Source organism: Haemaphysalis longicornis, unplaced genomic scaffold, assembly GCF_048455015.1.
Source record: "Haemaphysalis longicornis isolate Haplotype H1 unplaced genomic scaffold, Haemaphysalis longicornis Haplotype H1 scaffold_10, whole genome shotgun sequence".
In the NCBI taxonomy this organism is placed as follows: Eukaryota; Metazoa; Arthropoda; class Arachnida; order Ixodida; family Ixodidae; genus Haemaphysalis; species Haemaphysalis longicornis.
Genome location: NW_027526204.1, coordinates 51064190 through 51092069, shown reverse-complemented (window position 1 = coordinate 51092069; position 27880 = coordinate 51064190). Strand labels below are relative to the sequence as shown.

Genomic DNA, 27880 nt, shown 5'->3' with positions numbered 1-27880 from the left:
GGTCTGAAAGTAAGTTGCCGATGTAGTCGTAGACCCTTTTCCCGACGCCAAATTTGCTCAGGTTCGTGAGGATAGCCGAGTGTTTGACGTTGTCAAAGGCGTTTTTGAGGTCAAGACTCAAAATGGCTCTAGTGTCAAGCGGGGAGCAGTGCACGTCGTCGATGACGTAGTATTTGAGGCGAAGCATCACAACTTGTGGAGAGAGTTTTGGTCGAAAGCCGATCATTGTGTGCGGAAAGAGACCGTTGCCCTCCATGAAGCTGTTGAGCCTCTTGAGCATGACGTGCTCCATTAGTGTCCCTGAACATGAAGTGAGCGAAATCGGTCTGAGATTTTCGAGCTGCAGTTTCTTTCCTGTCTTGGGGATCATAATCACCTTTGCCATTTTCCACATGTCAGGTATTTGACCCCACTCCCAGAAAACGTTCATGGAGCGGGTCAGGTCTTCAACTAATTCATCGTCCAGATGTCGGAGCGTTTTATTCGAGATTCCATCAGGACCTGGCGATGAGAGAGTTCGTAGGGTTAAGATCGGTCCTCGGACTTCGCGTACCGTATGGGTCAATCAAGGAGGTCATTTTTCTGTCCCGTGTAGCGAGGGAGGACCTCACGTGTCGAGTATCCGAAGTACCTATCTTTATTTGCCTTGACTACCTCGGTGTCAGAACCCTTAATGCGTTGCAGAAGTATGTTGAGGTTGTTTCACTCTGTGTTTTTACTATATATGGTTGAGGTCGATGAGACAGCTTAGAACATTTAACTTCCTTGACAGGCCAAATTCATGTTCCATTCGATCACATTTGCTGCGGTAATTTTGACGTGTTGATTTGTATAATCTTGAATCTGGCGATGGAGAGTAGCGAGGAGCCGCCTGAGGTTGCGATTTAGATTTTGTTTCCGAAGTCTCTCGTGAAAACTGCGTTTGGTCTCCCACACGTGAAGGAGCTTTGCGTACGCTTGATAAAGCCCTGCATCTGCTGGTATTTCTTTAGACACCTGCTTAGCATCCCTGCAGAGTTGTTCTGTCCATTCTCGAAAGTCAGATATCACTTCGATGGAAGGGTAGCTTGCAACATCAGAGGAAGTACGTTCGGCAGCTCGTATTTGGCGGAAAGCGTCCCAATAAGGTGGAGTTTTTTACCGCATGGGTATTTAGTAACCCTGAATTCGACCCCAATTACGACGATGAAGTGGTCAGTGCCAAGGTTTTCCTCACTGTTGTGCCAAGCGGCATCTTTGCACGTGTTTTTCGGAAAGGCGAGGTCGGGAGTAGTGCCGCCACTCACGCTGTTTCCCATGCGGGTGGGCGGCGTCGGGCCAGTGATCAAGGTGAGGCCCTCCTTCTGTGTAGTGAGTGTTGAAGTCTCCGACGACTATTGTTCTCTGTGGCCAGTTCGTGGGTTTTACAAAAAAGTTTGCCGAGTTTGTTGGCGTTTAGAGGAGAGCTGTATATGTTCAGTATAAATATGCCCTGTGTTCTGTGTTTGCTGTCTTGAATTATTTCAACAACAACGGGAGCCGCAGACGATGCGCTCACCCCGGCATCGCGACGGATGGCCGGAATTTTTCGCCTCACGAGAGTCGCTACCGTGGGTTTTTGCTTTATGTTGACGCCAGCGGCTTCTTCTCCTAAGTCTGCGAAAGATTTGTATTTGCTGAGCTTTGCAAAAGCACAGGTCTCTTCAAGACAAACGACGTCAGACATTTCTTTCGAATCCTTGGTCCTAATAAATCGCTAGCGAGAAGTTTACTTTTACGAAAACGCCTTTACAAAACATTGAATCTTGACACGCACTACAGATCGTGCCAACATTGTTGGCCAAAAACAAAACATTACATGTATTTGAGGCAAAACTGATACACAAGTGATATTTACAATGTTATCTTAAGAGGCAGCTGTCATGCACTGTCCTCTTCAGGGACAAGGGTAGGCTGCCATTCATTATCTGAGAATGCCTTCCGAATGCACTCCTCTACATTCTAATCCATCTGATTATCTCTGCCTCATGCTTGGGATCGGGGTTCAACCTTTAAGAGATATTATAAATAGATATATTCGCTTACCACTTCCACTGCCTCACCACCTATCTAAAACCGCTGTGCAGTTCCGAGGTTATGGATCACAACTTTAGTTTTCTGCATATTCATTTTCAAACCCACGGTTCTACTCTGTTTGTCCAATGCGGTAAGCATGCTTTGAAATTTGTCCCCCAAGTTACTTAGCAACGCAACGTCATCAGCAAATCGGAGGTTACTGAGGTATTCTCCATTAACTCCTTTACTCCCACCTGTTCCTAATCCAATCTTCTGAACACTTGCAAACATGCTGTGAATACCATTAGATAGATTGTGTCTCCTTGTCGGAAGCCCTTCCTCATTGGTGTTTTACTCCTCTCCTTAAGGAGGATGATGGTCCCTGTAGAGCGTTTCTAAATACCCTCTAGTACTCTTACAAAATGCTTGTTCACACCCTGGTTCCGTAATGTCTGAATGACTGCTGAGGTTTCGACTGAGTGAAATACTTTCTCATAATAAATGAAGGCGATATATATATATATATATATATATATATATAGAGAGAGAGAGAGAGAGAGGGAGAGAGAGAGAGAGAGAGAGAGAGAGAGGTGTAGTATTACTGCGCGCACTTCTTTACCACCTGACTGAACGTGTGAATATGGTCCACTGTTGAATAGCTTTTGCGAAACCACGTTTGTTCTTTAGGTTGACTGAAATCTACGGGGCCGAAATCCTGTGAGCGATTACCTTGGTAAGTACGTTGTAGATGACTTACAGTACATGTTTGAAGTGTGGACCGGCGAAACACAAGAAGAGGACAACACGAGCGCTTGTGTTTTGTCTGTCTCCTCGTCTGTCTCGTTTCGTCTGTCTCGTCTCTTCTTGTGTTTCGTCTGTCCGCGCTTCAAACATGAATCAGATTCAACTAGCTCTACTTTCCGTTCTACTGCGAGTTACAGTAAGCTTATCGGCCTGTAATTTTTTAAGTCCTCCATTCCATTTTTTGGGGGATTTGGATGATGTTCGCGTTCTTCCAAGATTCCTGTACACTCCCTGTCTATAGGCATTGCGTCTATAGATTTGCCAGATTTTCTAGTACAATTTGCCCTCCATCCTTCAAGAGGTCTGCTGTTATCTTATCTTAACAGGTGCTTCACTCCGTTTCATTTCTTTCGAAGGCTTCCTTACTTCTGTGGTGCTATGTCAATCTCCCCTGAAGTATCTCCTCGCATGTGGTGGGATCTCCTCCTCTGGCCTATCTCCTTTGGGCTATCTGGTCTGATCTGATGTGGTTTATGTCTTTGGGTTGGATGTCTATCTCCTCTGAAATACTTTATCCTTCGGCATTATGTTGGATGTCCCCGATAGTGTACAGATCCCTATAGAACTCCTCGGCTACTCTGACTAATTTACCCCTATTTGTGGTGACATTGCCTTGCTTATCTTTCTGTGCATACATCTGATTTTACCCACACCAAGACGCCTCTTCACTGCTTTCAGGCTGCCTCCGTTTTTTACAGCATATTCGATCCTCTCCATATTGCACTCTCGTATATCAGTGGTCTTACGCTTATTGATTAACATCAAAAGCTCCGCTAGTTGTATGCTTTCAGCTGAGATGGATATTATCATGGTTTGCCGTTTCCTAATTAGATCTTTCGTCTCACAGGAAAGTTTACCAGTATCCTGTCTAGCCATCGTGCCCCCGAATTCTACTGCACACTCCGTGATAATGCGTGTAAGATGGTCGCTGGCTTCCTGTGTCGCAAACTCTGCTTTCTTGGTAAGGGCTCAAAATTGGCTCTGCAGCGCAATCCTAAATTCCTCTACAATACGTCTTACTGTTAAGCTCATTATTCGGCTTCTTTTGTACTGGCTTGTTACAGTCCCTCCTCAAATCTAGCCTAATCCGAGATCTTGCCATACGGTGGTCACTACACCTTACCCTTCCGAGCACTTCCACATCCTGCACGACGCCAGGGTTATCGCAGAATATGAAGTGTACTTCATTTTTATGCTTCCCATTCCGACTCCTACTCGTCCACATCCGGCTCTCCCGTTTGGAGAAGGAGGTGTTTGTGAGCGGATATAGAGCAATTTGAAGTTCCCCGCTGTCTAAAAGGTTTGTAACAGCGCTTGTTTGTAGTGCCTCTTGTTGTCCTCGGTCTGTTTTCGCGTTGTGAAGCTCACAGCTTAGGGTTCCCGCTCGTAGTCGTAGCTCGTCAGGCGTCCCGGTATCGAGCCACCGTAGTATCGCGGTGTCGGTAACATGGCGTCACGCACCCAAGCAGAGGCTTCGAAAAGATCATCCAGGGCCTCATATAGCCCTAGCACTGTAGGTGCTTCGCTAGCTAACCGGATAGTGAACTGAAGTGTGGGTGTTTTTTTTGTTTATTCTTTGTGTTTAGTCGTACAAATACGTACATGTATCACCTCCCACTACCTCACCTGCCTTTCCTGTCTTCCCGTTTTTTCCCCTCCCCCCATACACCCACACCAGCAGGCATTCCGGTATCCACACTTAGGTGAGACAAACTACGCCTGCTCGTGGTCTTTCCTTTCCATAGCAACAATAAATGATAATTCATTCATTCATTCATTCATTGATTGATTCATTCGTTCATTCATCTACGCTTCCCCTGGTTGGAAACGAAACTGGGTCGCTCGAGTTAATAAGCCGACGTCAAACCCATTGCGCCCCACAGGCCAACGTTAATCACATGTAAAGTGCTAGGATGACCTTTGCGCAGCCACGTGCAGCAGAAAGTACACGATTTTATGAAATAAACGAAAAAGTCTGAATTCAAGTAGTGATTAATCGAAAAGTCAATAAGGACTTCGGTGCCCACCACTTTCGGTATCAACGCCGGACTGCAACCGAAACTAGACAAGGCAAGAACCACTGCCCCTCTGGCGAATTACTTCTCCGCTTGACACCTTCCAAGTTGAGTAAAACTGCGTTAGGTTTTTTTCCTACGCATCAAGTTCTGGATGCTTCTTGTATAGAAAGCTTATCTAGAATTTCCTTATCGAAGTGGAACCTGGAAGCTGCTTAACCCCCTTTAACCGAACTTTCGCCACAAGCCGAAGTACCACCACAATAGTGGTATTAGACAACACATTGAGGGAAATCAAAACCACCGTGAAGAAAAGGGGACACTCAAACGCATGGTTTGAATATGTGTATTAGCAAATGACAAGGCGGGCCTTTTGATCTCGCGACGTGACCGTGAACTTCAGCAACAGCATATACAGAAACAGGATATTCGGCAGCAGGCAACGTCCAGCCCACAGCTTCCAAGGAGATCAACCGAGATACGTGTGGCCCAATGTGTGCGTGCTTAACCAATTGATCCACCTGAAAAAGAAAGAATCGCGCGTTAGGACAATCCGCATCCATTGCGTGCAACTATAGTGACAAAGGGAAAGGATAATTCTGGTAAAACAGGAGCAGTGATTTGACACAAAACGTATACAGCAGCCTAGTCACAAGAAAGCGCACCAGGGCGCTAAATGATTCTTCTTGCAGGCTCGCTGATCTTTCGCTCAGTTTAAGTAACTCAAATTTCTTTTCTTTTTTGGATTGTTCCAAAAATAGTGTTTCCAACGTTTTTATTTGTCACTTTAATATAGCGACACTAGCGACAGAGGAGAAGACAGAGCCGAAACTTCATTGATTCGGGAATATGTAATATCTGCACATTGCAGCTTTCGCCGTCATGAAAAGGCTTAACTGGAGCGAGGAATTGTATCAGACTCTGCGATGAAACAACATTGATCACCAACTCACATCCGAAGGTTTGCGCTGGGATGGTCAGGAAAGCCCTGAGGATCGTTCCGATGAAAGGGATGGTTCCGAACAGGGTATTCAGCACTCCGAGAATGAGGCAGATGGAGCTGTTGATCATGGCGCCCGGATTATTGGCCAACAGGGATTGCAGCAGGCACTGGGGAAAGGGCAGGACGGCTCTTTATGAACGTTCGTTTTGGGTGAATTGTCTGTCCCTAGACCCCACATGCGATTTTCTCATGTCTTATTCTTTGCTTCTGGCCTTGCAAAAAACTGCTAAACTCATTGTGCTTCATGTGACGTATCCCTTACAAAAAGAAGCACAAACACATGCACTGACAAAACGGGCACTGTGCACTGACTAAAGCTTGTGACGTGCTGCGAAGACGAACAGTTTTAAATACTATGCGCTGGGGTGTGAAGACGGGCTACTTGGTTCGTACTCACGGCAAAAAAGAGTGCGAAAAAAATCCACGGAAGATGACTTCGTGTTTGTCTTTTTTTGGGCTTCCATTAAGTTTCTTTGCGCAGTTTTTTGTCATTACTATGTGCTAATGCAGCAAATAAACTCACAAAAAATTGAGTGAATGCATCGACAATTTCTAAAAAAACGTTTTCAATAGTCCTTGAATAGTACTTACCGTCAGCGTATTGAAGAGATTCAAGAGAAGCCTATCCTGGAAAGTGTAAAAAACAACCTTAGCATTGCGACTCAAGGGCACCCAGGCTACACTTGTTAACAGAAGGGAACAGCGGGGAACGAAGGAGGGGACAATAGCAAGCTCTACTGGTTCTATCGCAGGCATATCGACAATAAGTGCGGTGGTTGTGAACATTTTTTTTACCTTACTGGCTACTGGATTATCTTGATGTTCAGTATTTAAGTTATGACGCGTGCCTTAATCATCAGGCGCCACATGGTCACACGACAGCGGACAAAGCTACAAGCCCTGTCTGACGGGCATACCAAATGCGCATATCAGGTACCTTATTGTTAGCCCGGTACTGCCGAGCAGCATTATAACGTGAACGTAAATACACAGCGCTAAGCTTTTGGAAGTGTACCCGACCCACATAATTAAACTACGCTGCTTCACTTTAAAATGTTCGGCCGATTTCTCGCACACCAATACACTGTAAGCTCATACTTTTGCAGACCTAGCGTATGTTTCGTCTTTTCCCTATTCGTCCTGTGTCAAATTTCACTAGAAGTATGATTTCTTTACTAAACCCCTAATTTGCCCATGACCTGCCACGGATAGAACCCCACCCCCATTTATGGCAAGCATTCCTCAGCCAGCATCGCTCAAAATGGCTCTTACTTCTGTATGAATCGCCATATTAGTAGTCTCTGTAACCCCAGCGGGCTTTGAGGGTGTTTAAATAAATACAATAACCATAATACAGTTTAGGATCACATTGGGTCTGACCGGCACTGGCTCCCCACGGCTTGAAGCAGCCCTCGCTTCCCTTTTACCGATCAACGGTGCTCGTGGTTGCTGCACAGAGTAGCCCATCTCGCACCGGACCCTTTGTTGCTGCAGCATAAATGCGCTCAGGTTTCGACAGGGTCAGCCAGAGCATTACGACAGGAGAACTGGTCAGCCAGCGTAGTCGATGAACGATTTCCCAGAAACTGACCAAGTCGGCTTAGAGGAAGGCCCCCTGGTTTTACAGGAGAGCCCCTTTAAGGACTGTGTCGTGAAACCAGCCCTTTTGAGCTTTGCGCTCGAAAAGCATGCCCCAACCCAAATAGGCCTTTTCCACACGTATCGCTGCACACGAGGACGGTGTCACTACATTGAAGAAGGTTTCTGACATGCAGCTTCGAAAACAGGATCACTGGATTGCAAGAAGCGGCCAGAAGCATACCCAAATCCTGGCCTCCGAGAAGAACTTCAGGCATCAGCGGTTTCAATAACCACAGCGCGTGCGCTTATATGGAGCAGCTCACGTACAGTTTCGGGCCTGCCACACGACAGCAGATGTCTAAAAGCGATACCACGGTAACGCTGGCCCTTAACATAACTCTACTTCGTAAGAATACACGTGACACGGCCTCAGGAGAAACTTTGCAACCCAAATCAAAGCCCTGCAGGCTTGGGCTGTTCTCACGCGACCCTGCCCTCCATATCCCGTTTTGTTCCGCGTGTCTCTTACGTTCATTAGGCGCGAAGCTAATCGCGCGTAAAGGCCGGTGAGCAGGTAGCAACTGCCAAACTCCGCAGCAGTGACGCCATATCCGCGGATGCAACGGTCCACCAAAACTCTATGATGATGCGGTGTCATTGCCACGAGCGGGCCCTTCCTTGCGTGGGGTCAGCTTAATGCGTTCCGTAGTGTTCCCTTCAATGCACGGCGCAAGGCTCCTTGGCTTTTGGGCGTACCTCGTCTAAACACCTAGCCCCTGCATCCAAGCACTGGTCTATACGATGATGCGGGGTCATTGCCACGAGCGGGGCCCTCCGTTGCGCGAGGTCAGCTTAACGCGCTCCGTAATGTTCCTTTCAATGCACGGCGCAAGGCTCCTTGGTTTCTGGGCGTACTTCGTCTAAACACCTAGCCCCTGCAAGCAACCACTGGTCTATACGATGATGCGGTGTCATTGCCACGAGCGGGGCCCTCCCTTTCGCGGGGTCAGCTTAACGCGTTCCGTAGTGTTCCCTTCAATGCACGGCGCAAGGCTCCTTGGCTTCTGGGCGTACCTCGTCTAAACACCTAGCCCCTGCAACCAAGCACTGGTCTATACGATGATGCGGGGTCATTGTCACGAGCGGGGCCCTCCGTTGCGCGAGGTCAGCTTAACGCGCTCCGTAATGTTCCCTTCAATGCACGGCGCAAGGCTCCTTTGTTTCTGGGCGTACTTCGTCTAAACACCTAGCCCCTGCAAGCAACCACTGGTCTATACGATGATGCGGTGTCATTGCCACGAGCGGGGCCCTCCCTTTCGCGGGGTCAGCTTAACGCGCTCCGTAATGTTCCCTTCAATGCACGGCGCAAGGTTCCTTGGTTTCTGGGCGTACCTCGTCTAAACACCTAGCCCTGCAACCAACCACTGGTCTATACGGTGATGCGGTGTCATTGCCACGAGTGGGGCCCTCCCTTGCGCGGGGTCAGCTTAACGCGCTCCGTAATGTACCCTTCAATGCACGGTGCAAGGCTGCTTGGTTTCTGGGCGTACCTCGTCTAAACACCTAGCCCCTGCAACCAAGCACTGTTCTATACGATGATGCGGTGTCATTTCCACGAGCGGGGCCCTCCCTTGCGCGGGGTCAGCTTAACGCGCTCCGTAATGTTCCCTTCAATGCACGGCGCAAGGCTCCTTGGTTTCCGGGCGTACTTCGTCTAAACACCTAGCCCCTGCAACCAAGCACTGGTCTATACGATGATGCGGGGTCATTGCCACGAGCGGGGCCCTCCCATGCGCGGGGTCAGCTTAACGCGTTCCGTTATGTTCCCTTCAATGCACGGTGCAAGGCTCCTTGGTTTCTGGGCGTACCTCGTCTAAACACCTAGCCCCTGCAACCAACCACTGGTCTATATGATGATGCGGTGTCATTGCCACGAGCGGGGCCCTCCCTTGCGCGGGGTCAGCTTAACGCACTCCGTAATGTTTCCTTCAATGCACGGCGCAAGGCTCCTTGGTTTCTGGGCGTACCTCGTCTAAACACCTAGCCCCTGCAACCAACCACTGGTCTATACGATGATACGGTGTCATATCCACGAGCGGGGCCCTCCCTTGCGCGGGGTCAGCTTAACGGGCTCCGTAATGTTCCCTTCAATGCACGGCGCAAGGCTGCTTGGTTTCTGGGCGTACCTCGTCTAAACACCTAGCCCCTGCAACCAACCAGTGGTCTATACGATGATGCGGTGTCATTGCCACGAGCGGGGCCCTCCTTTGCGCGGGGTCAGCTTAACGCGCTCCGTAATGTTCCCTTCAATGCACGGCGCAAGGCTGCTTGGTTTCTGGGCGTACCTCGTCTAAACACCTAGCCCCTGCAACCAACCACTGTTCTATACGATGATGCGGTGTCATTTCCACGAGCGGGGCCCTCCCTTGCGCGGGGTCAGCTTAACGCGCTCCGTAATGTTCCCTTCAATGCACGGCGCAAGGCTCCTTGGTTTCCGGGCGTACTTCGTCTAAACACCTAGCCCCTGCAACCATGCACTGGTCTATACGATGATGCGGGGTCATTGCCACGAGCGGGGCCCTCCCATGCGCATGGTCAGCTTAACGCGTTCCGTTATGTTCCCTTCAATGCACGGCGCAAGGCTCCTTGGCTTCTGGGCGTACCTCGTCTAAACACCTAGCCCCTGCAACCAACCACTGGTCTATACGATGATGCGGTGTCATTTCCACGAGCGGCGCCCTCCCTTGCGCGGGGTCAGCTTAACGCGCTCCGTAATGTTCCCTTCAATGCACGGTGCAAGGCTCCTTGGTTTCTGGGCGTACCTCGTCTAAACACCTAGCCCCTGCAACCAACCACTGGTCTATATGATGATGCGGTGTCATTGCCACGAGTGGGGCCCTCCCTTGCGCGGGGTCAGTTTAACGCACTCCGTAATGTTTCCTTCAATGCACGGCGCAAGGCTCCTTGGTTTGTGGGTGTACCTCGTCTAAACACCTAGCCCCTGCAACCAACCACTGGTCTATACGATGATGCGGTGTCATTTCCACGAGCGGGGCCGTCCCTTGCGCGGGGTCAGCTTAACGCGTTCCGTAATGTTCCCTTCAATGCACGGCGCAAGGCTCCTTGGCATCTGGGCGTACCTCGTCTAAACACCTAGCCCCTGCAACCAAGCACTGGTCTATACGATGATGCGGGGTCATTGCCACGAGCGGGGCCCTCCCTTGCGCGGGGTCAGCTTAACGCCCTCCGTAATGTTCCCTTGAATGCACGGCGCAAGGCTCCTTGGTTTCTGGGCGTACTTTGTCTAAACACCTAGCCCCTGCAAGCAACCACTGGTCTATACGATGATGCGGTGTCATTGCCACGAGCGGGGCCCTCCCTTTCGCGGGATCAGCTTAACGCGCTTTGCCGCTTTGCCGCCTTAATTTCAGTTTTCCTTCGGCCATGCTAGGCTAAAGTCCTTATAGGTAGAAGTACCGTTAGCTATCCCGCGACAACCACAAAAATATATCGTAGACCTCTTTCCTGTTAAAGAAATCAACCCTTTTCGTAACTGTGCGACACTGTACGAGCTCCCTCAGGGTAGTAAAGAACTACTCGACAAATTCTTCACCGTACCTTCACCTGACGCTCCGCGCTTCAGGATACTCGGTTTCTCTATATAGTGGACTACAAAAATCGTTTTTTGGATTAATGCCCGGCGGGCCTAACCACTTCTGGTCACCCGACTCTTTCAAGTTACATGGGTGGAGGGCTAATAATCTGGAGCACTCCTTCAAACTGTCCCTATTAACTAAAACCCCTGCGTCGTACCCAAGTGTTCCTTCAAGAGCTTTAAGTGGCTCACTCAGCGTCAGAAGTACGCTTTTGGATAAAGTCGTACGCCAACTTACCACCTGCCTTCACAAAAAACGCATTGTTAGAACCAGCTGGTACAGTGACGACACAAGAGTCCGAGTGCTTGAGTGAAAAAGTAAGATTGAATTATAGGTTTGGTTTCTTGATTTTATTTCGATAACTGTTATACGTTATAGTTTGAGTTCGTATTGTTTTGGAGGTTTGTTGCATATAATTGCATATAAATGTTAGAAGGTTTTCTTTTTTTGATACCAACGTTCAAGATCACTACGAAGGCTTCTCCGTACCATTACTCATAACTACACAATGTAACTATAGAAGTTGAATGTTTTTAAAATAACATACGTGTTGGTTGGTGCGTGTTGGGCCGGTGTGCGGGGAACTGCAACCCTGTGTTATTTTGTTGTGTTCTTCCCCCCCACTGTAATGCCCCTGGCGCTGTGGGTATCAGATAAATAAATAAATAAATAAATAAATAAATAAATAAATAAATAAATAAATAAATAAATAAATAAATAAATAAATGTACACAATATAAATAGGTGAAAAGCCAAAACTCCAGTGTGTTGGAGACTTCGGTGCACGGTAAAGATCCCAGGTGGTCAAAATAAATCCGGAGCCTTCCACTACGGCACGCCCCATTACCTCTGCAACGTCGGTGAGTGAAACCTCATTATCACTCAGCCAATGAAGAATCTAAGTGACGCAATAGTAGGCGCAGTCTATCGCAATATTGTGCAGGTTTGGAGTGAAGTGAATTGTTTACATGTCCTTCAATTCATTTTTCTATGGGCATTGTTGTATGACACGAGTCCTTGCACCCGAAGCTCATTGATGTTAAGCACTCATGGATGCTTTGTTTATTGGTAATGATGGTCGTTTGATGTGTTCGCAATTCTGCGCAAGAAGCGCTGTGCAAGGGCCTCTTGCACAGTGCTGAAAAATAAATATTGCTTTTACACAGTTGTAAAACCGTTTCAATCTGTTGTCTACAGACGAAGCATAAGCTCATCTAGACGTAATAAATGAACGCCTGAGGTGAGCTTGGTTTGAAACCAGGTTCATGCTACAATTTTATGCGCGCCACACTCGTTCATACTACAAATTTATGCGCACCAAACTCGTTCATGCTACTGTTTCATGCGTTCCAAACATGTACCGTTCGCCAGGGAAAACAAAAAGATTCTGAAGCGTTAATTTTGCTACAGGAATACTAAACGCCCTGAATTTATGGCCAAGCTGATATTTAACGAAGGAAAAAGACCTCGAAAACATCAGTACACACCAAAACCAAGGGCGCACCCTTGCTGGGGTGATCTTGGGTTAAAGTATGAAATTTAGGTTTTTTTTCCTGTGTGCCAGCCCCGGTGACTGCAAAATTTTCAGCGAAGGTTGCATGCCGACTAGTCGTCCGCAGGGATCCGACGTAAGTAATTGCAGTTACTTTCTGACACCATACACCCTTTTTATGCATCGCTCCACAGCCGTACAATACCAAAGCGGAAACGCCGCAGGTGAATATTTTCAAAACGCTGCGAGGAAAAGTTTAAAATCCATTGCCTAAGCACGAACAGGTATCGCTTGTTCGGTATTGAACTGCTGTCCCTGTGAAGAAGTATGGAATTGCTGTCTCTCTGGGGCATTTTTAGAGCTTTTTGTAGGAGGTGTCAAACAGTAAGCAAAATCTTGATCAGAAAGTAGGACATAATTTCCTCATACCCCATTACCCAGTTCATAATATTTGTGTAACTGGTATCGTTACATATAAGAACAGTTGTTTCACATACCGTGGCAGGCTGCCCATTTTGGCAGAGGAGGAGCGTCTGGTTCAGGCACTGAAACAGAACGAAAGTTTGATGAGTTAAAGACGACAAGAAAACACTGAGAAGTAGAAAGGGTGTTTTTAATCACATCTGTCTTTTTAGCGACACAGCTTACGGGAACAGGGGCAGTAATTGTTTCACTTTTTAGCTTCGATCGCTTCGTCGTTCACCGAGTATATAAATTACGCCTTGTAATGTAAGAAGGAAAAATGTAGCATGATTACTGCAGGCTGCCACTCACCTTAAGAGGCAGAAGATCTTTGTAATTGTGCTTAAACTTGCAGCGAGAACCTTGCAAACGTTTCTATACAGGACTTCAGCATGTCTTCGCTAACTTCGATAACTTCGAGATGTCTTCGAGATTGAATCATCTTTGACAAATCGAGTAGACGGCGCGATAGAACCAACTCATCCCGTGCCTACAAAGCTCGACTACAGAAAGTAGAGCGCCCGGCATGCGGAGCCGGAGCAAAGAATCCGAAAACAAATTGTGTCACTTGTGCCAGAGTTGGCATATGGAATATGGTGGCGTCGATGAATCGGAGTTTGTAGTTATTCTTGCAATCTTGAACGAACGAATAAAAATTACCCAGAGTCAAATGTGGTTTACAGTGGCAGTTGTCTACGAAAGGCGAAGCCATCACGATGATCGTCGAAGGAGGGTATTTGTTTGAGCCTGCCTGTAATGTGACCTCTTCAGAACAATTCATGACACGCCATTTAAGGCATACCGCGGTACGCGTCTCAGGTTGACCACCCGCCAGATGGCAGGTCTTGAGGCACAAATACACCTTTCGTCAAAACATCGTACGGACACATGTCATGTGCAGTGTGTTCCTAGGCGAGGAATTGGACTGGCAACGACAGGTATTTTGGGTGATGCTGTGCTGAGTTGGGCGTTCCGGCGCGAATGCTCCCTCCGTCATCTGTGCCTTAAAAATGACACCCTTTTTTGTAAGAACATAATATTTAAAACGCGAAGCTTTCACCCGTACTACCTGAAGCAAAGCCGAAGTCAAAAATCAAAGCTGCTACGACCCTGTCCGAATGTAATAAACGTCGGATTCATGACGCGAGGAAGCCAGGTTTGATTCCGACCGCGGGAAGCGTTTATACAGACGATAGTCTTGCTTGGGCTACCCAAACCCAGAAATGTTTGTCTGTATGTCTGTCTGTGGCACCCGGTCAAAGTGAAATAAATTATGTGCAATAGTCTTGTATACTCACAACGAAATCTAGATGTCGAAGTCCGGTTTATATGTTCATACTTCTCAACATTGTTGAACAAGAACAAGACAGTACGGAAATATAAGGCAGAAAATCAATACATGACTGATATTTGCAGTGTTTCATTATAAATATTATATAGATACTTGAATTTTACGAAATGAAATACTACATCTACTGCAGAAAAAAAAATCACACTGCCGCCTGCGGTCTCCCGCGCCCTATAGCTTGTGGCGGCATTTTAAGAATGGAAGAGGAAACAGTTACGAAAGGTTCCTGTAGATAGGTTACACGTTCTGCTTGGAACGCACGTAGCCTGGGGCAACGGGGTTCAATAACGTTGAGGTAGGGTGCCCCGATTCACGCGCGTCTCCACCGTACGGCAGTGCTGGTGGCATCGAGGCACCCAGCCTGGAGCATTGTCATAATTGAAACTGACGTGAGCAAACCTTTAGCTTGTTTACCTAGGCTGAAGCGCGACGCAAGAGGAACATCATGAGAGGTGAACGGAAAAGCTAAGGGAGGCATTTACTTGGCAAATGTCGACAAAGACTATCGTCTTTCGTCGACATGTGCGAAGAAAGGACCAGATACGCGGCCAGTTTTTTTTACTTTAGCGGCGCTTGATGTGCCTTCGTTTGTTATCAACGATGTTTTGTGAAATGATGATGATGATTATTACTATTGGTTTTCTGTTTGTAGCGGGGTGATGACATGTCATCTTACCAAAAACGACTAATATACCTCTGTTTTATACTCTTGGTCTAATATTAGCGCTGCTTAGGGCAGGCACAAAAAGCTTATTAGGTACAAAATACTTTTCTTTCTGTTACAGGTGGTAACTGTGTTAGGCAGTAGTGCCCTGTCTGTTTTTCGTCCACCAGCATTCTAATCTTCTTTTCGTCCCCTCGACAGTCTTGAAGTTAACTTCCTCTGTGCTACCCCTAAATCGTAGGGCTTCTCGAAACCGAATATTTCCTTCATGTAGATTTGGATGGATACCCTCACATTCTAACACAATGTGCCGCATAGTGTCTGTTTCTTTTCCGCAGACCACGCATATTCTATCATGCCTCAAAAATCAAAGAATTCCCTGGGAATTATCGTAGAAATTTTTTTTCTGATATTCAATTTCTCAGCCCTGTACATCTCTAACAACGTTTTAGCTTCCATTTTTTTCTCTCTATGTATTGGTTTTAATTTGCCTTGCCACTTTTTTGGTTACCTTGGCTGTGTTGTATTCTCCACTGTTCTTTCCCTATTTCATCGTTACCCTTCTAGTCTTCCTCAACCACTGCCTATCCACGCTTTTCAAGTATAGGTACCTAAAAACCTTAGATGCCACCTTCGCTGATCCATTGCTCTCAACCTAATCTCAAAACATATTTTACTCTGTGCTTCTCTAACTTCAAACGACGCCCAGCCCATATCTCCATGAACTGCTTCATTAGTTGTTTTTCCATGCGCGCATAAGGTCAAACGTCCTTTCGTTCTCTGGTTCACTTCAAGGCCTGATAGAACGTCTGATTTTAAGCAGAGTGCATAATTTGCAAATGTGAGACCCGGAACCATTACTTCTTTCCACATTCCTTTTACTTCTTACATTTGTTATACCCCCACAGAGCTCTATGCTTCATTATAACTGCGTTTCGCTTTCCCTTGCCCTTAAGTTGCTCCTCGTGAGTTCTTATGTAGTTATTGGCTGGCTATTGGCAGGCGTTCTTTCGATTCCAGCAATGAACGCAATCGACAACCACTGTCTGAAGAGAAACCGCAAAAGCAAGGAAGAAACGAAAGGCGCACACACTGCGACGATCAAATCACGCAGTGCTGCTCCCTGCTGGCGATAACTGTAGCTTTCGCTGTGATTCCAGACGCGAAGGAAACAGAAGGCGTTTGTCTGATGTGTTGCTGGGTCCTTTACACTGGCAGCCAAAATAATCGCGATTAAAGCAATGATGCATCGCCGGTATCTTTATCCGAAAATCTCCCTGCCCTAATATTCAAATCTGCCCTAAGTATTATCTGCAGCCGCCCTTAAGCGCGTATGGGATCGAGTCTGAGGTGAACCCAGTCACCTGTTTACAGAGCCCAGGAGAGGGCGCGCCTACCTGGCCTACGTTGAGGGTGCTGGGAAGGGTGAGGCTGACCGGACCGGTGCAGCTCTGGCTGCCGGAAAGCAGCGTCAGGCAGTTGGGCACCCCGCTGATGGCGCACAGAGGAGCCGTCACGAAGCCCGTTACCACGGAGAAGAGCGAGGCTGCAGAAAACACGTGACGGAAATACTGGAAGTAAGCATTCAGTTCGTTGCAATGCAGAAACTCTAAGGAACTGTCTGGTTTTTTCCGTTTTGCCGAAAAGCTGCACAGCGGGACCTATGCCACTTGAATGATATCGTGCTGTAAAAGGCGGAACAGCACACCCCCCATGGGCTGAATATGAATTACGTTTTAAGGCTAGAAAATTCAGTGCTACGAAGTGTGAATTTGTTCACGCTTTTGTCGCATCACCATGCCTTGTTCTTTACAAAGTCTGTTGTGCACTTGACAGGGCAGCTAAAACGTACGCCGAAAACCTGTACGAAAATTCATTGAAAATTTATTCGTAGATCTTCTTTGACTGGTGAACGTCCCGAACTTTTCGACCGCTCACCCGAGGCTCATCTCTATCAAACACCGTGACACTCCAATCAAACACAGTGACAACCGAACTTTTGTTTATAAGCGCCTTAGTGATCCCGTTTGCCCGCTGTAGTAGCGGCATGTGCTGTCTGTCGCCCTTTTGTTGTCCGCCAGCATCGCCATTACTAGTGTCACTAGATAAGGTATCAGATTAACGCCACTGGGGCACGAAGTCAGCAACGGCGATCATTTTGTTTTTTATTAGTGTTGCGAGATTGCCGCATACATGTCCTCGCCGCTAAATTAGGCCGGGTCATTTATTAACAAAACTCCTGAAGACGCAGCCAAACGGCTTCTGAAATGCTGCTGCACGCGTTATCTTTGATTCGTGTTCGGAACGACTTCAGTTGTGCGCAGCCGCAGATCAGGGAGGACAAGCTAAGCATATCAGAGTGGGTTCACCAAAAACGCACAAACAACAAAACGACGGCGCCCATGAACCATCTTAGTGCAAACAAATGTCACGTGATGCGGAGTGACCAATGATTACGGCGGCGGCAGCGAACAATATGAGGAGAGAGTGGCGACACCCAGTGCCCTTAGATAGAGACAGTAGGCGTTCCGTCCCTGCATTTCTTATTCACTCATCTTTTGCCGCCCTCTGCTGGCTGCACACTGCACTAAGCGGTGAGGAGACGCGTCGATACGGTATGCGACGGGCGAATAGGAAGATGCAAGTGGGGAGCCTTCGACGTGTCGTTTTCGTAGGAATCTGGGCAGTGGGCGGAGGCCGCGCCCCCTGGGTAGTGCTTCTGGTCGGTTAGGTTACCCCTCTCTGCACGCGCTCTCTAGTTCACGGGTTTTGAGCGCTGTCTACGGACCCACTGGAAACATTTGGCCCCCATGCCTCGGCTCCAGCACACGCAATAAAAACTGCCAGAAAATAACACACGCTGAGGCGCAGCTATACAAGGAAGGACGATGACGTTACTTTCTACCATCGAGCTAACGGGAGCTCTGCATCGAAATGGGCCCTTGAAGTCTTATTTGGAATGCGCCTTTGTTTGGATCTTGACAACGTGTCTAGGCCTGGAAACGCCGCCAGCAGTCATGCCTGCTGTATTGCCCTTCTAACAAAGTGACAATGGAAGTTTTTTTGGGCATGTTTAAAGCGTCGACCACACGCAGAAGACTGTGCGCTCATCTAAACGCCCAGACGGAATCCCTTGCCAATAGGGCCCTCCTCCATCCCACGCACCCCTCAGCTTATCCCTCCCCCTTTTGACCACTGTGCGAGACAAGACCACGGCGCAACATCACATGTGGGCCTGTCCACACGATCCCCTCCCTCAGATCAATTCCTCGGAGCTCTGGGAAGCAGCGTTGAACTGCTCTGATCCGGGGAGACAGAAGACCATCATAGCCCGGGCTACGAAGGTCGCCGCACAGGTCCGGCTGCCGGCCACCTCCCTCGCTTAGAGGTCGTCCTTAATAAAGTGTTTCTCTCTTTATGGACTGAACGCGCTCAAGCGCCCGTGCAGTCTCGCGATTTGGAGAGACTGGGAAGAAACAGCGTCAGAGGTTGTTGGACGAGAGAGGAGAGACAACTACGATGCAGGGCAGGCAGAAGATGACTATTGTCTCTCGACGACATTTGCAGCGAATTGAGCAAATACGCGGCCATTTTTCTTTTGTACGCGCTAACATCTGTTCGCCGGGTTGTTTAGTCCGCACACGCGCTACCGAAACACTTTAAAGGGACCCTGGAGCACTTACCAGCGACTACTTGGAATGTATTGTGGGGTAACGTCTATTGTCCCAGTAATCGCATCCCGCAAGAATTATAAAAATCCGTTCATTATCACCGAAACTACGCTCGATGAGGACACACACACACACGCACACACACACACACACACACGCACACACGCACATGCACGCGCACGCACGCGCACACACAGAAACGCCAAAACTGTGCGCACAGGTTCAGGCATAAAAGAGGTTGGTATAAAGCGGGGACGACGGCGCATCGTCACAGGAAATGCAAGAAATGGGCCGTGAAGTTGACCAGCTACGGCCAATAAGAGTCACGGCTGCAATGATGCCGCTTAGGCCATTCCAGGGGTGCATAACGAGAAAAATTGAAGAGTGCGCAATTTATTTTTTCCGCGTCTTTCAAAGCAATTGGCGCGGTCACCGCTTCACGTGCGCGTGTTATATTTTGCTCAGGTACTCCTCGCAGTGTATTCTAAATGTCACGCCTGTATTGCACGCTCGAAAAAGGTTTCAGGGTCCCTTTAGCGCCAGGGTGCTCCATGGGCTATAGGCTCTTTGCGTATAGGCCAAAGCTACCATAGGCCTATAGCTCAATGAGCCTATAAAGTCATTGAGATATTTTCCGTGGGCACTGCTGAGAAATGGCACAGTAGGAAGGAAGGAAAAGTAGAATCGGAGGATCTCACTGCCTCGCTAGTCGACTCGATCACTATTTCGGAAGCCAGACGCTGGACTTCTTTCGCTACACAATTTCTGGTGCCCGGTGCCCGGGAACGAGGCACGAGCGGAATAACGTTTGACGGCGCAGCGGCTCCAAGGCACGCGAGGCTTGGGTACCTTCACACTGCTTTATGCTAAAAGCCTTGCCCTCCACCGCCGCCCTTTTCGGATCGTACCCAAGCTTCCCTCGTCCCTATATATTCCAAAACCGCAGAGTCTGGCTTCGCCGACTGGTGCCATAGAAGCTATTCACCTTCTCCGAGATGTCCTGCGACGACCGTCTCCGGGACCATGGCGGCGCTTGACGCCTTGCTGCGGAGTCGGGCAGCGACGCCCATAGACCTACAGAATCTTCTAGACCCCATCTTTTATGATCAGGTGAGCTTTCACAAACTCGAAGCTGAAGTTCAGGAGAACCTGAAGGATGAAGAACTTGATGCTGACATTTTGGACGCGATCGACTATGACGAACGCATCTGCGCCCTGCGAACGCATGTACGCTTCTTCGTAAGCCAAGCCCCGTAAGCCAAGCCCCGTCCATCAACCTCAGGCGGCCCTATTTGCTACGCCCTTTCAAGATTTTGCGAAAAGACCAGAGTCCAAAACCCGTCGAACAGTCCCATCGAATATAAGTTGTTTATTTGACACATAGCCAAAAGAAAAGAAGAAGAAGAAGGTCGTGTGTGCGTTCTGGGTAGTTTGTTAGGAAACCAGTCGTCCAATCTCTGCCTAGATATGTGCCTGATTTAAAAATATCAACCAGGCTACTTTTTCTAACGTCCTCCCGATGGCGCAAAGAGGAGCATTAACTCGAATCTTCCAGGCGATTCATATATTGCACTGCTCGTGTAATACGAGATCCGTTCAACTTCTTAAGAAGACAAAGACGAACTCTGTTGTCAGAGCCCGGAAATGTTTTTTCGATCACCGCCAGATCCCAAAGCGGCCTTAGTGTTTTCTCGTTCACAATGAGGACGACATCGCCAACTTTAGCGTCGCTTCACGATGCATTATGTACAATGTGGGTGGATGGCAGCTGAAGTATGCATTCTCTACGCCACCTACTCCAAAAGGCATCTAGCCATTCTTTCCGTCGTCGCCAGCGTCCCCGAAATTCCTTTTCTGATGTCTTCTTCTGTATCTCTAAGATTCCACCTTCCGGTACAGACAGTCGTCTTCTGCCGATCAAAACATGTGGGGAGTTAAGGGTTCCTCCTCTAGGGATGCTCAAAAGTAGTCAGTGGCCCATAGTTTACAATGGCTTTAACTTCTATAAGTAAAGTGTACAGTTCAATATAGCCAAAACAACTTGCTTTCAAAACTTTTCTCAGTGCTTCCTTGATCGTTCTTATAAGCCTTTCCCAAAATACGCCCCACCAGGCGGCTCGTTCCGCTATGAATTTCCTGTGGAATTGGTTTTATATAAAGTACTTCAATGTTTGCTCATCTAGTATCGTCCTCCAAATAGTTTTCAAATGTTTCGGAGCTCTTTTGAAAGTGAGGCTGTTGTCTGAATATACTGTCCTGCAGACTCTTCTTCTGGCTGTAAAGCGACGGAATGCATCTAAAAAGTCTTGCGTATTGAGACTTCGCATAAGCTCGATGTGTACTGCTCGCACGACGGCACAAGTAAAGATGACAATGTAACATTTCTTGGCTCCGTCTCCTTCTCGATGGTACAGTGTTCTGGTACAGTCAACTCCAACGAGAGTGAAAGCTTCGCATTTGGGGACTCTATCCCTTGGGATAGGGGCGAATGGCTCTCTCATTTCCTTCGCTGAAAGTCTCTTGCATGAACAGCACTACCTGCTCCCTTTTTTAACCATTTGACGACCTCTGATGGTCCAATATCGTTCACGTAACTGCACCAATGTATCTCGAACGCCGGCATGAAAAAGCCGTCGGTGGTCGTTTTCAGTTATTAATCTTGAAAATTTGTCGTCTGGAGGAAGTACGATTGGGCGTTGCTGGCTGGTCGTGAATTAGGAATTCTGTAGTCGTCCTGCAACTCCAAAAATCTGGACGCTGTGCTGGTATCACGCTTCAACTGACCAACATTATCAGGCGCGAGCTCTCACGCCCTCATCTTCAGCGACGGAAGCGTACTAGGCCTGTGTTAAAAAAAATGGTGTTAGAAAACCGTTGAGGCTCGTCTTGCTGCCTCAATTCACCTTGAGTGCTTGGAGAGTTTAAATTGCGAAGGCAGCAGCTGCCCTCACAAACGATGCTTCGACGGCTTACTAACGCTATGGCGTCGTGCGTCTAAGAGCTAAACGTAGATGTTCTCTGACACTTGTGTTTCTATCATCGATACGCATCTGCAGAATGAATTGCATCAAAAACAGTCAGCGACTTCTGTCGGAGGAGGAGCAGGACGACAAAAAAAACTTTTTTTTGAGACGATAAGAGAGGAACGTTAAGCGGGGGGCACATTTTCATCTCAGAAAGCCGCGGGCTGCTGCTGCTGCTCGGGCCCGATCGACCAGCAATTGTTGGTCCTCGATCCGCGAGCTGACCAGGCGGCTCTCCCAGTCTTCTGGGGAGGAGGCTAGTACAGGGTTTGGGTGGTGGGGCATTCCCATACGACGCGGCACGTGGATACCGGTACGTCACAGAAATGGCAGTTGTAGGGGTATATTGACTGGGGTCTTGTAAAAGGTACTGGTTTCAAGTCGTCGCCCCATGCGCCCATCTGGGAGACTTAGTGGCGACTGTTGAAGGCGTACTTTTCTCTAGATCAGTAGCAGCTGCTCCGGATTTCAGCGTATTGGATTTGAATGGGAGGGCGGATGCGGGACGGTGCAGAGCCTTCCTCCCCCTGCGGCTATCGTGGGCAACTCCTGTGATCCGGCACGTTTCCTCAAAGCGAAGAGTGACCGGTGGTGCGTATTAGTGTTTTGGGGCTATTTCTGGTCTAAGAAAATTTTTTATCAGAAATATCTATTTTACTGCCCTGTTTGTACAATATGCGTGCTTTTTTGAAACACACTAGCGAGTGTAGCGAAATAAAACAAGCGTTCGTTCAGTACGTGTCCATGGGTTGTGCTTGCCTTGCTAGCCTGCTGCCTTTTGGGGTGAACAGTCCTCGTTTGGCCCTCCCCTGGCTTTCAAAGCAGTCGGCGGGGCCTGACCGGGCCTGGCCGGGCTAACAAAGGAAAGCTTCGTGCCCGGGCTGGAGACGTGATTCAAACCTCGGTTCGTGCGGGCCTCTAGTTCTATTGGAGTCCCTTAAACGAGCGGGTACTTACACAGTCCGAGGAAGCTCAAGATGAAGTTGATGAAGTTGAGCAGAGCCGCCACTACGCCCAGGAGACTGGTGTTGCCCAGAGTGGTGACCAGGCACTGCCGAGAGGAAGCACAACACAAGTGCACTTGTTTTTCCCACATTCGGAAGACACTAAATTTGCTCGACACTTAGTGCGATTCTTCTTTACGGAATGTTGATGTGCACCCTTTCCGTTCCATGCGTGATTTCTGGCAGTAAAGAGATACATTCTACGTTTTTGAAGTTTTTATGTATAGCAAAGGCCATAAGACCATTGGTTTTCAGTGAATCTAATATATGGGCTGTCACCGTAGTCCTGCGTTTCTATTAAAATGTCGCCGGGGTTTAGAGGGACTCACGTGACCACATTCCTGTGGGACTTAATAATTCGCAACGCAGAGGCTTTAAAATTTAAAACCACCATGCGCCAATACGAAAAGTTTTACAGATGCATAGAAATGTTCCTAACAGCCTAGTTTTTCTCATTTTATGTGTGAATATGCTGCGGCAGCGATCGGGAAACCATATAGGATATTGGCACAGACTGCATGGAGATACGACCGCGGCGGGGCCATGGGACAGCGACGTTGACGGAGGCTTTGGGGTATGGGGTGAGGGGGAGCCATGGAGGGGACGAAAAGGCCAGCTCGAGGGATGGTGGAAGAAAAGTAGGAAAAAGAGGGGCCCGTGGGAGGAGTATTAAAACGGATCAAAATTTAGAACAGTGGGTGGAGGAAAAAACAAATGCGTAAGCGCAAGAAAAAGAGTGGAGGGAGTGACGGTAGTTTAAAACCGGGGTTGGGGCCATAGGCAGATAGGGTGAGGTAAATCCATTAGATTAGTTAAGGGTAGGGCTAATCAGGGGATTACAACAGGCAAGTCGGTTGGTGACAACCGGCGTCCCTAAAGAAACTGAAGGCCTCCAACCATCATCAGAATGAGAGTTTTACATTTCACATTTCTAAAATCGGCAAACTAGGCCGCTAGGAACATTGTCATAAATAATTGAGCCCAATATGAAGGTGATGAGGCCCGTCCCTTTTGACTAAGCCCTCAAACTTAGCCGCCGTTATGCACACCCGACGTACAGCTCGTCTGTAGACTTCTCTTCCGCCACAACCAAACTTGACGTTAGGTTGAACATGCTTTCTCCGCCCTGTCGAAGGTTGTCCACCGTGCTGTGTGAATTCCAGGACCCGAGTATTTCCAGAGGAGTAAGCGCGTAAGTGCTCTGGCCCGCGATCTTGACTTCCGACGCATTCCGGCGCTGGGGCACGCTGCGCGTCGACGTCAGATAGTTCTTCGGAGATGCACGAGCCTCTGGGCACTGCTGCCAGGCCTAGGCACAGGTCGATCGCGGCCGACGCCACAGATCGGACAGGACATTTTCACGAAGTCCAAATAGTTCAATTGCAGTTGAGCCCGCGCAGCAAAGCAACGAGCTTAAAATAGCTCTTCTAGTGATGTTCCCTTCTTGGGGCTCCAACATGCTTCTATACGTCTTACGCTATATGCGTGATGCTCAGTGCGACCGCGCATGCCCTCACGTTCGCATAACTGCTCCGTCGAGTGGATATCGGTATGATGCACTTGATGTTGCATTCACGTTCGCTAGCTAGAGCCGGGGAGAACAAAGCTTTCGTTTTGAGGAACCCTGCCGGGAAGCGTAAATGTTTCTAAATAATTACTTATTATTTATTTATTGGTGTTTACTGACTGAGGTAAATATTTACTTTTGGTTTTACCAGCGCGTCGAACCGGAACCGACCTGAACCGAAAACCGGAACTGAACCGGTATTTTTGCCGGAACCGAACCCGAACCCGAACCATTATTTTTTGATCACGCTGAACCCCAGCCGGAACTGAACCGAAAAAAAGAAAAAATAGTTACCGGTTCATGCCGAAACAATTCAACCCTCAGTTGTAGATACTGCACAGTCAATGCAATTCAGGCCTTTTTTTTCACATACCATCAACTTCGTGCCCGCTCGCGCACTTTCTCCTCCAGACAATTGAACACTATCACGCTCTGTGTAGCAACAGGGGAAATGAATGAGCACCAATGCAGCAATAGTTGGTTGCTGCTGGAAGCGCTTGCGTTGTGCAAGTAGACCAAACAAAATGTCATTCTTGGCAGCTTGTAGGGGATATAAAACGCAACAGGGATTGTACACGGGCCAGTTGGTACGTGTTACTGAGATTAACAGCGCGAAAGAACCAGACAATGAGAGGAGTAGACTTACACAGCGCTGTTAGTCTACACCTCTAATTGTCCAGTCCTTTCGCGCTGTTAATCTCAGATATAAAACGACCTTGCCCTTTCCTATGTGCGACTTTATTGGAGCAATCATGTTGCACGAGTGCTTCACTGTGCTACAGCGACAGCTCACACCCGATGTGTGCAAACATTTTGCATTTTGTGGTTGGTTTAAAAGGTCCGACACCTGCAAATTGTTAATACTTGACAAGTGTGACCACAGGAGCTGCTCAGTGGCTAACCCGTTTGCTGCTGATGCCGTTTTGTCTGTTTTAGATCTGCTTTTTCTCGAAGGTGCATTTATACTGACTGCCTAACTCGCTATATTAGCTCTACTGCTACTCGTTACGGGGGGAGTACTGCTGTGAACGAATTAAAGAGCGCCTACCTGAAAAAGTGCCATCTCGTACTGCACGTGTCAAATTTCTCTTTCATTTTGTCATAAGCTGTTATAAGATTCCGCAACATAGCACACAGAACAATGGCCGGGGGTCAGGCGGTACGATGACATACTGATTGTAAAGCACACATCCGGTATAGCTATTGCAAAAGGTATTGCAGTTTTCAGGGCAATGATGTAGTGACCGAGTGTTAACTAAACCTTACTTTTGCAAAAGTGTGGCTAATAAATTCGATAAGGTGACAGCTTAAAATTATTCAGGGTGACCAAATAATCTAATTCATTGGTAGTAATAATGTGCCTGTTGTACGATTTTTCTGTTTTGTTACAAATATAAAAAAATGTGTGCCATTGGTATTAAGCGCTGGTATTTGAACGTGCCAGTACGCAGGCTTAAATTAAGGCTTCAAGGTTAGCGTTATAGACGATTCCATAGTGACGATTGTGATTTCAGAAAAAAAGGAAAGGGAAGAAAATATATTCCGCCGTCATATCTCTTGGGGGTGGCTTTATGAATAATCGCTAGGACAACATAAGGTTTGGGCGAGATAGTAGGTGATAACTTGTGGTCACTTCATCTGTTTTTCTAACATCTCGTAATTGTTTAAAGTTTGCTTTGCAATTGCGCCACTGCATTTGGTGAACAGCCGCGTTTTGAATTTTAGTTTGTATTTTGATTTGACTGTCGTTTTGAAATATAAATGGTTTCTTGTAATTATTCTAATGATAATTCAACTCATCGAACCGGTTTGCGAACCGGTTCAAGCTCCCGAACCAGTTCGCGAAACGGTTCGGTACGTGATTTTGTTGAACCGGAACTGGACCGGAACGAAATGATTTCGTCTGAACCAGAACCGCAACCGAACGGGTATTTTTTTCGGTTCGACACACTGGTTTTTAGACTTTGCTGATGTTTAGCGTCTGCAGCTAATAAAATATAGAAACATGTCTTCAAAAAGGTGAATTATTCGCACTAAAAATAACATTTAAAAGGCCTTTAATTAGTACAAGGCCCCATCACCTATAATAAATCTAGTGTCATTGTTCCGTCACGTGTGATGGGCGGGCAAATTTCATGAAGTCGCAAAAGAATGATCACGCTATAATAAATGTGGAACATGCATGGAATGTTGAATGTGTAATGCGGTTTGAATTTTCTACTCTGATAAATAATTGGTTAATTGAACGATACAAAAGGACAAAATACGCAAATAAAGCAGCTGTGAAAGTGTCATAGAGCCGTACAAATTTTGTAGCGTGTAGCCACTGGCCAACAACGCCGTACACATTCCCTTTTGCAAATAGTGATGTCTCTGCGGTCCGAAATTCACTTATTTTTGTGCCTGGAATCACATTTTTCTTAAATTGCACCTTTGCTGTTCCTAGTATTGCTCGCAATGCATATCAAAGACGTACAGCACTTTACAAAAGCCAAGGGTATCAGACAAACGTTGCCAAACTTACCTGGAGAACCCTCGTCAAAGCTGTCACGATCCCAGACTGCGGGAAAGAAGAAAAGCAGCGTGTTATTCGGAGGGATGCATAGCAATGCCCACAAAAATGAAAGCTTTTAAAACTGAAAATTAATAACTGGGTGGTTGCTCGTTCTGGAGCTGGTCTCCGGTATGACTAAACCAGGCAGTGCAATGATTCAATAACATTTCCTTGAAGTTTACTCCTCCCAAACTCCCCCCTTCCAACGGGAAATTGTAAATTATGCAGTGATTACCAGTTCCTTTTGCAGCGGCACTGCTCTTTGTAGTTGAAGGTTTACTAACGCAAAACAAGGTTGGCTGAGATTTATGCAGGTTTCTTCGCTTTTTGGTAAGTTCCAATAATCCCCTTCTTTCAGATGTACGGTTTGTAAGAAGTGTGTAAAACCTGATTTCTGCACTAAAATTGGTTTACCCAGAAATATATTGATGGCAAAAAATGAACCTGGCGTTTCGTTTTAAATTTATGCTATCTAAAGCACTTAGGTCACGAGAAGCATTGGTTCGGAAGTTTCAAGTAAACATACCTGGATTAGCAAATATTCCTTTTTGCCTCAAATGTACGTGCAGTTTTCTTTGCGTTAAATAACGGGGAGATGTATGACAAGCTCAAGCGGTTCACGAGGTTTGAATGGTTATGACGATTTAGGCCGCGTGGTTTTCGAACCCTCACCGTGAGTTCCTAACGCCCGGACAGAAGGCTCTACTTGGGTCCGTCATGTCACTGCGCCGCCCAATTCGGGCAGTAGCATCGACTGGTAATGAGCTAAGATGCCAAGGCGACCCCATAAAGTGCTCTTCACTTAAAATACAAGAGGTCCGGGTATCGGAAAGAACAGAAAATAGGTCGAAGCCGCTAGCGTGTTCTTACCACGGGTGTCGTGCACAGGTTTAAGGAAGTTCCAAGGCACTGTAAAAAAACGACAGAAAGAATAAAGACAAGCTCCTTTGAAAGGACCATTTTGCCATGTCACGATAAAACGTGTTCCCGTTCCTTTCGGAA

At 47.5% G+C, this 27880-nt stretch overlaps 1 protein-coding gene across 1 annotated transcript in view; it reads right to left on the bottom strand.

The window, feature by feature from the left end:
- Nucleotides 1-5141: 5141 nt before the first annotated feature.
- The window catches only part of LOC144157730 (uncharacterized), a 32278-nt gene continuing 9539 nt past the window's right edge, over nucleotides 5142-27880 (bottom strand). The window contains exons 3-10 of the mRNA XM_077688509.1: nucleotides 27749-27787; nucleotides 26849-26884; nucleotides 22711-22804; nucleotides 16457-16605; nucleotides 13083-13130; nucleotides 6448-6483; nucleotides 5807-5963; nucleotides 5142-5374 (exon numbers count right to left, since the gene is read on the bottom strand). Coding sequence (XP_077544635.1) covers nucleotides 5358-5374; nucleotides 5807-5963; nucleotides 6448-6483; nucleotides 13083-13130; nucleotides 16457-16605; nucleotides 22711-22804; nucleotides 26849-26884; nucleotides 27749-27787 — 576 coding nt within the window. The 3' untranslated portion in view covers nucleotides 5142-5357. The remainder of the gene's footprint in view (nucleotides 5375-5806; nucleotides 5964-6447; nucleotides 6484-13082; nucleotides 13131-16456; nucleotides 16606-22710; nucleotides 22805-26848; nucleotides 26885-27748; nucleotides 27788-27880) is intronic.